The sequence below is a fragment of the Seriola lalandi genome, unplaced genomic scaffold (genome assembly GCF_002814215.2).
Source record: "Seriola lalandi dorsalis isolate HSWRI2012SDOR001 ecotype SW California unplaced genomic scaffold, Sedor1 jcf7180002054659, whole genome shotgun sequence".
Taxonomy (NCBI): domain Eukaryota; kingdom Metazoa; phylum Chordata; class Actinopteri; order Carangiformes; family Carangidae; genus Seriola; species Seriola lalandi.
In genome coordinates, this window is record NW_019525212.1 from 406,061 (window position 1) to 414,658 (window position 8,598).

At 41.2% G+C, this 8,598-nt stretch overlaps 1 protein-coding gene across 2 annotated transcripts in view; it reads left to right on the plus strand.

Annotated features, from left to right (window-relative positions):
• Positions 1–8,197, plus strand: part of trim45 (tripartite motif containing 45) — a 12,204-nt gene extending 4,007 nt beyond the window's left edge. Inside the window, exons 5-8 of one of the 2 annotated variants that reach the window (XM_023420890.2) lie at positions 3,694–3,823; positions 5,121–5,235; positions 5,582–5,708; positions 6,622–8,197. In XM_023420890.2, coding sequence (XP_023276658.1) covers positions 3,694–3,823; positions 5,121–5,235; positions 5,582–5,708; positions 6,622–6,776 — 527 coding nt within the window. In that variant the 3' untranslated portion in view covers positions 6,777–8,197. Of the gene's footprint in view, positions 1–3,693; positions 3,824–5,120; positions 5,236–5,581; positions 5,709–6,621 lie in introns of those variants that run through there. The other variant, XR_015438131.1, reaches the window with a different exon arrangement.
• Positions 8,198–8,598: the final 401 nt, after the last annotated feature.

The following is an 8,598-nucleotide window of genomic DNA, read 5'->3' on the forward strand; positions in this document are numbered from 1 at the left end:
GGTGGGGGGGGGTGGAGTGTGGACCAACTTCTACTGGAGCAGTTAAAGACCATTGTTTCCTTCCTGGGTGCTTTGGGCTCCGAGACAGAAATTCCTTTGGGATCGAAGGAATGCTGAGGCGACTCAACAGGCCTGAAGGCAGCGGATGGTGTTTATATACACACACACACACGCACACACACACACACACACACACACACACACACTGTTAAAGAGAGAAGGGAAACTCACAGGTGACATTGTAAGTGGCTACTGGACATTTTCAAGCCACAGGAATGAATTCTTATAAAGATAAATGTAGCTTCACTCCCTCACTGGACACCAGGACCGACCTGAGCAGGGTGAACTTTATATAAATGATATAAAAAGGATTATATAAACACATGAATGTACCAGATTTTCCTCGTCTCTCTGACAGTCTGCACAGTACATCTAAATTATAGCAAAAGCATTACAGATCTAAAAACAGTAAAGTGCTGAAAAACTTAATTAATAATATTAAAATTAGCTTTACTCTGTTTATTATAGTTGTAGTTTAGTTGATTGAATATGTTTAGGTTGTTTTAGTCTGTTTATTGGACAAAAGAAGCAATTTTGAAGACGTAACCTCGGGCTGTAACAGAGACTTTTTACAGACATGATTATTTAAAAAAAAAGAAAAAATTTACAAATGAATTGATAATTAAAGTTGCAGCCTTAAGAAATCACTCAGAGCACAGAAAAACAAAGTCATATTGTCGCATTCAGTAATAATAATATCTTTATTTATACAGCAGTTTTCAAAACTGAGTTACAAAGTGTTACAAACATAAAAACAAAACAAAGCAATAAAAGACACAGAGGCAAAGTGTCAATAAGCAAGACTTAGTTATAACGAGGAGAATTACAAACACGTATGTTTAAACAATAAAATCAATAAACGCACAAGAGGAAAAAAAGTAAACAAAAGTAAAAAATTCAAGTCATGTGGTCCTCTGTTGGGCGTCCACAAATTACAGACCTTCAATACACACACACACACACACACACACACACACACACACAGAGGCAGCAGAGCTTTGCAGCAGCTTTTCTCTGTGAACGTCTCAGAACGTAAGTACAAAGTAAAAGAGACTTTATTCAGAGTCTCGTCGGAGTCAAAGATCAGCTGTTTGGTTGCCGTGTTTGCCAGAAAGGTCAGTCTGTGTGTTGTGTGAAGCTCTTGTTTGTGTCCGTGTCGGTCTGGCTCGGGGTGTATTAGAGTATTTCACCCTGCAGTGACCTTTCATTTACCCACACCTCCTTCCAATTGACTTCCATATCGTCTTTCAAAGACTTCTCCTTTCTTGTGTTGGGTTTGGTTTTTATAAATCCACAGTATCACTGCTATCAGCTAAACCATCTTTATCCACCTTTTAATGTGTTTGCTCCCCCTCAAGTTAACTTTCATCAGCCACATCAGCTTCTCACAGCAGCTCCTTCATTTACGGGGGGGCAGATAAAGGGCAGATTTCTGCGTTGACTATTAGGTGCAGTTAAGTGATAATTATCCTCTCTCTCTCTCTCTCTCTCTCTCTCTCTCTCTCTCTCTCTCTCTCTCTCTGTGAGTGATAAGAGGGTTTGAGATGGTGGATCTGGACGGCACAGGTGAAATGTTGGCCACAACAGCTGGCTCAGTAATGGTGACAGCTGCTGGGTACTTGGCTTAGAGAGCACACACACACACATTCACAGATAATTCACACCCATTAGTGGCAGCAGTGACAGCACTAGTGTTTCTAATGATAGTATTTGTAGTGGCAGTGGTTTTAATTTCTGTATTTTAAGTCAAAGTAGCAGGAATGTCTGAATGAAGGGAATGTCTTGTATTATGTAGAAATGTCGAGAACTCAAAGGTCCAGACTTACAGTGTTTACGTGTCATTGCCCTTTAGTATTTTAATATCTTAACCAGGGCTGTAACTAATAGTTATTCTCATTGATTCATTTTTAAGATTTTCTTTTGTATTAGTTGTTTGCCCGTTACGATTTCCCAGAGCCCAATGTGACTTCTTCATGTTGTTTTGTCTGAACAACATCGTTTACAACTGTTTAAAACAAGGAAAAACAGCAGATTTTCACATTTGAGGAGATGAAACTCCTGCTTGATAAATGTCTGACATAAGAATTTAGTTAATTATTTTCCTACTCCAGTGGTTCTCTTACGGATGGAATTAAAGTGAAAATAAATTATTCCCCTTTTTGCTGGGTCCCCTAGTGTCCCCCTCAAGGATCTCTGGGGGTCCCACTTTGAGAGCCACTGGTCTAATCAATTAATCAATGAGCTATTTCAGAAATAACTGTAATGTAGTTCATATTGTTTTATAGCTGATGATCTGTATAAAAAAAATACCTTTTGCCAGTTTACATCAGATTCATACAACACTTGAATAAATGTGCGTTGTTACATCGATCCCCAGTAACAGCAGTAGTTAAAATAATAGTTCCATATTTGGATCTCAGATTTCTCTTGTTTGTTTAAATGTAAAAGCAACAACTTGATTTCAGACACATATTGGAGCTCTTCCTTCGACAATCAGCAGTTCATCTTCTCATCCAGTGTCTCTGCTCTTCTTCTGCTGTTGCTGCGTGTGTTGCCAGGTTTGGTCCGTGGGCCCAGGTGAAGACGAGCGAAGTGTTAGGAGCCAGAGACTGGGTTCAAAACAACATGTTATCAAAAGAGTTGTCAGTGATCGATAAATCGATCAATTGCAGCAGCTCTAAGTAGCATTAATATTAGTCTGAGCAGTGTTTGTAGCTTTGCACATATTGTAGGAATAGGAGCATTGAATCCATTCGTTAGCAACAGCATCCAAACAGATCAGCCTGCAGTTACTGGAAAACTGAGCAAAGACAGATGAAAACACAGTTTAGGATCATTAGTCATGGGACGGCTAATTGTGTGTCAAGAAAATGCCAAGTAACATTAATCACTGATGTGAACACAAACGATGTTAGCTTTAACACAACAATAGCAGCAGCAGCAGCAGCAGATGAACATCTGTATCAGCGAGTGTGACCCCAGCAGCACAGCAGAGCAAGTTAGTGGAACACCAAATGATAATGTGAGTTTCTGGAAAGCTGTGGTCAGCAGCAGTGAAGCCCAGCTGTGCCTGAAGTCACACTGACTGCAGACACCATATGTTTAGAGGGGAAAGTGGCTTATGTAAGCAGTCTGCAGGGGGGATGGGGGGGGGGTTGTTTGTGGGTGAGATGGAGTGTGTGACTTAAGTCTTTAAGGGACACAAGACAAAGTGTCTCCAGTTTGTGTGTCTGAATGATGGAGTGCCTCTTCTAATGTCGAGCAGGATCACTCGTAAAACCTGGAGAGACGAGTCGTTGTGTTCTTCCTGTTTTCCTGCTTCTTGTGTGTTTGCAAAAGTTTGTGCGTAGATACTTAGGAAGCAAACTGTTCTCTGCAGGTGTGACTGTGTCAGAGAGATTTCTGCCTTGATGTATGAGACCTCTCTGCCACTCTCTCTGACACGTCTCTCAGTGCTTTTCTGCCTATGAGAGAGGTTTTGGTGTCTTTCTGCTCGTGCTCTTGTGACTCAATGAGAGTAAATCTCTGCAGCCGGGGTAAAAACGCTTGCAGCAGATCAATGCCCTTTATTTTGGAACGAGCTGCTCGACAATCAAATTCACGTCTCTAACCTTTAACTCCTCGCGGCCACAGGTCTGCAGCGGGGCAGGGAGGGTCAGCAGGGACGCTTCACCCTGGTGTGCCGGGACTCGGCTGGAGAGCAGATGGCGCGAGGTGGGGAGCACGTCCTGGTCAGTGTCGTCCACAAGGAGAAGAAAAACTGGTGAGCGCGTGACACCGCCTGACCTGCTGTGTCAGTGTTTTAACTCTCTTGAGCAGATCTGGTTCAATTCAGTTCAGGTTAGAGGAAATATTCTGAAGAGACTGAAGTTCTCTGGCATGGTATTTTCATGAGGCTCGATTAAGTTTTATCCTCTCGTGGAATGTATTTGGATGTTTAGCAGCACACTGAAGTGTTTGTGTCCAGACTGGTCAAGTGAAGTTTTTCACAGTGTGTTGAGCAGGTGCTTTGTTGCAGGTCAACGGGGCAATTTAAATCTGTGTACTGTGCTATTTCTGTGACTATGGTTACGGGTTACTCTTGTGACCTAAAAGAAAACGCACAAACCCATTTAATTCATGCTTTTGCTTTCTGTTTTATTCTAACAGGAAGATTCATATCTGATTAATATCTGTTTCTTACCAGTTAGTTAATTAACTCTTCCAGCCACGTGAAGGCAGCGTGTGTGTTTCACTTGCAGTCTGTAATTAAAGTGACGTACATTATCTAACTGCGGTTACTCACACCAGACTGATGGTAGTTACCTCTATGAAATGTAGTGAAACCAGTTACATCTCAGTGATCACCACAGCTTTCCAGCATGAAATGAGTTATTTGTAAGTTTTGCTATCGCTACATAGCCAACGTTAGCATTAATTGACAGCTGTTTACTCACCAACAGCTTCAGCCATTGTTGGTTTTGCAAAACAAGACGTTATAATACGTCCTCCGAGCAGAGCTACTTCTTCGGGCAACACTGGATGCTACAGTGACTCAGTATCGGAAAGTGGGCTAGCTGGTTAGCATGCTTACTTCAGTAGAAGAAAAAGAAGTGATAGAAACAGAAGCAAAACAAGAGGGTTGTTTTCCGTTGTTTTCTTGGTGACAGAAAGAATGAAGTTTGATGCTCGCAACATTTCAAAAATCATTTGTGCATTATAAATGAGATAACTATGGGAGCCGTCGAAAGCATCACAGAGATTGCAATTTTCATTAAGTAACAACTTGAAGGACACTTTGACCTCATGAAAACTGGACGTACTGACTTTAAATAACTAACAGCCATGGTTAGTGTTTGGATCGTCCTCTGCCTGTGATGTGAAAAGGAATTCATGCTTTGATCTCTGGTTGTCTAAAAAGTCAAATATGACGATTTGAATACAAACAAGAAACAAACTCTGCTCTGCCGACTGTTGTTGTTAATGTCATCGAATGAAATGTGGGGAGGAAACTTGATGGCAGGAGATGAATTGTAAGGAAGGGACACTCGTTTCAGATCATTTGTGATCTTTTCCTTCAGCACAGTGGAGACAACAGTGGTCGACAACAACGACGGATCCTACAGTGTTTCATACACACCTGAGGGGCCGGGAACCTACTCAGTGTGGGTTTGTGTCAAAGCTCAACATGTCAAGGTACGAAACAACTCAGAACAGTTGTTGTTTATTACTTCTCTCAGCTGAGATATGCATTGGAAAGTAGTTTGATTTGATGCTGGGCTGAGCCGTGGCCTTGCCGGCAGCTCCCAGTGTGTCACCTCGGGGCTGTTAACATCATCCTGACTAAATGAATCGACATGGACAAACCAGGCTGCCTGCAACAGCTGTGATGTTGAATTTGTCTGCTGGGATGCTTGATAATCCTGATATCCTGAGTTTTTAAGAATCCAGCCACTTTTCTGCATCTGTTTTTATGTAGTGCTGGTGTCTGTCGACCCGGACAGACAGACAGACACTGACTCTCTCCCATCTCCTCCTGCAGGGTTCCCCGTTCAGTCTGACTGTGAAGAGGAAGTTGAGGCGTCACAGTGGGACGTTTCACTGCTGCTCCTTCTGCTCCAGTGGAGGAGCCAAAGAGGCTCGCTGTGGCTGTCCAGGAACCATGCCAGGTACACACAAGACATCCTGAAAGTGTCCGATCGGAGGGACACTTTTCACTGAGGTGCTTTTCACATCGAACAAAAATAAAAAACAACAAAAATGGTTCACTTTGTTTTTAAGAAGGACGTGGACAGAGAACAGACTGTGGACTTCTGTTTCTGAGAGAAACCGGTTTATTATGCAGTAATCTGATGCTCTCTTTACTCTCCATGTGCAGTTGCATTGAAGTTAATTTTATTTATACAAAAATCAGATTTGCTCCTGATACAATTACACTAAAAGGTTTGTTATGAACCATGCCTCTAGATGACATTTTGCATTTTGAGAAAGGAGGCACAGTTTTCAGCTGAAAAGAAACTGATCTCTCTTCATCAACTCACAGAATTTATTCTCTGGAAGTCGTTCAAAGGCATCGTGGTTAATGTAGGAAGTCACTGAAATAAAAGGCAAAGTAAAGTGAAAGTAGCAAAGTAAATTACGTTATTTATTACAGGTTGATGATGATATACAACAGTATAAGAATATTTAGATGAGATGCTACCTTCATTTAATGTAGTTTCTGTGCATACCTCCTTCAAGGCCAAACGTTTTCTGCCACAAGATCCAGATTATTGTCTGAATCTGCACCAAACTGTTTAACCTCATAGATCTCAATGCCGTTAATATGTATGATTTTTAAGGATCCAAACATTATTTCCTGAGAAATTGATGAAAATGTTGAAAAATTCCTGAATTTTTGACAACTAGTGTCACGCAGCGGCACATTTAGGACGAAGTTATGATTTAAATCAGACACATGTCTCCAGTATAAATGGTCCTTAGTTTATTTCTCCCTCTCTGTCCTTCATCTCAGCGTCACTCCTGTTGTTTCTGATCTCCTGTCTTCGTCTGTCTGTCTCCTCCCTGTTTGTCTGACGGCAGGAGGATTTAAAGGCTGCGGTCACGGTCATAAGGGCCACCCGGGGAAGCCCCACTGGTCCTGTTGTGGCAGCACCGCGGAGCAGTCCGAGTGTTTGCCTCAGAGCGTGCTGGCCGCGGTTTCCCCCCGCGGCCACCTGCGAACCGTGGAGCTCTGAGGCGACGCCACAGACGAGACCCGGCAAGAAGATGATGCAAGTTAATGGAAGGTGGCGGCAACCGAAAAGGTTAGAGCAGCGGGGGGGGGGAGTGGGGTGAAGGACGGCTGGTGTGAATCTTTGAGAAGGTCAGACGATGAAAGTGAAGCTCCAAAGACACTGAGTGAAGCAGGACATCAAAGTCTTGAAAGTGCTCACCTCTGATACAGTTACCAGCTCAGCATATAAGATAAACACCAAAGTGTCTCAATCTATGTCGAGTGCCTTTTGCTTCAATCACAGCAGCGTGTGCCGCACATGCTAAAGCCTTGCTGAAGGGCACCACAGCAGCTGTTGCTGGGAGAAGGGAGAGTTTAGCTTTTTCATTGTTACACTTTTCTTTCATCAGCCATCGTCTGCCCCCTTTTTTTTTTTTCTTACTTTGAAGCAGCTGCCGATTTCAAAGGTGCTGAAATCGATCTTTTAAATCTTAAACGTAAAACTCTTTAAAATGGAAACATTGAGGATCATGATAGAATTAAACCAGGAAGTGTGTTTGTTATGAACCGTGACGCCACAGGACGCCTGATCTCTCTCCGTCTACAAACAGAATTTACAGGATCATTCCCCGGAAGTTGTTTAAATGCATTGTGGTTAATGTAGGAACTCACTGAAACACAAGAGGCAAAGTGAAGGGAAAGTAAATTACATCATTCATTACAGGTTGATGATGATATTTTTTCAATAGTTATAGATTTTTTTGTTCAGTCATCACACATAATACAATAAATATAAGCAATATAGACAGAAAAAACAAACAAAAACAAAGTCATCGGTCTGTGTATTAAGAAGTGACTGAACCGGTTCAGTCTGAAGCTAAATGCTAAAATATGCCTGATTACATTCTTATCAATTCAGCTAACGACCAATAGAAAAGAAATTTATTCACACTTGCTAAACCAATCTTTTAAAAACTGAAAGGATATTACTTTTTTTTTTTTAAATTTTTTATTCATATTTTATTGTTCCATGAATAAAGAAAAGGAAATCATTTTGTAAGCCTCAAAAATAGCTTTACACACCATTCCTTTGAAAACCTGGGCTGTGATCCCCAGACTAGACAGCATTTATATATACATTTTATATATAAAAATCTGAAGTCATAACAAACGATATTTAGCTGATTGCAGATTCATTCTGAGATTCCTGATTCCTGATACTCACTGGAGGTTGTATGTTTGTAGACATACTTACTGGTTGTTATGGATACATGCTGAGAAAATTATGGGTTGAGTGTCATTTTCCTAATAATAAGATTAGTATTATTACTCCCTTATTTCTTCATCCTCACTGCAGGTAATTGATTTTCTTGTAACAGTTGCTACATATTAACTATGTGCGTATGTAATAATTACCAAATAATAAATGATTAGCCACCAAAATTGATAGTATTTACTGCAGCTGATATAATATGATTGCATTATGCTAACTACAGGTACAGTTGGTTAAAACAGAAGTAACAATCAATAACTATGAACCACAAGGCAGAGATTATATTGATGCCTGTGCTGTGGTGCCATATACTGTTAACTAAAGTAAAGAAATATGTCTGTGAACACTTTTAATTTCCATGGTTACAGTGAAGGTGGGAAGGTGCAGCCCACAACAGCTGCCTTATGCTGCAGGTGTGTGTGTGCACGTGTGTGTGTGCACGTGTGTGTGTGTGTATATGAAGATTTTTACATATTAATCTTGAGTGCTTTATCATTGTTGTTAAAATCTGCACACACTGGGGTTTCCTGCAGTTTTATTAAGAAGCCAGCTCCACCGTGCCCCCCCCCCA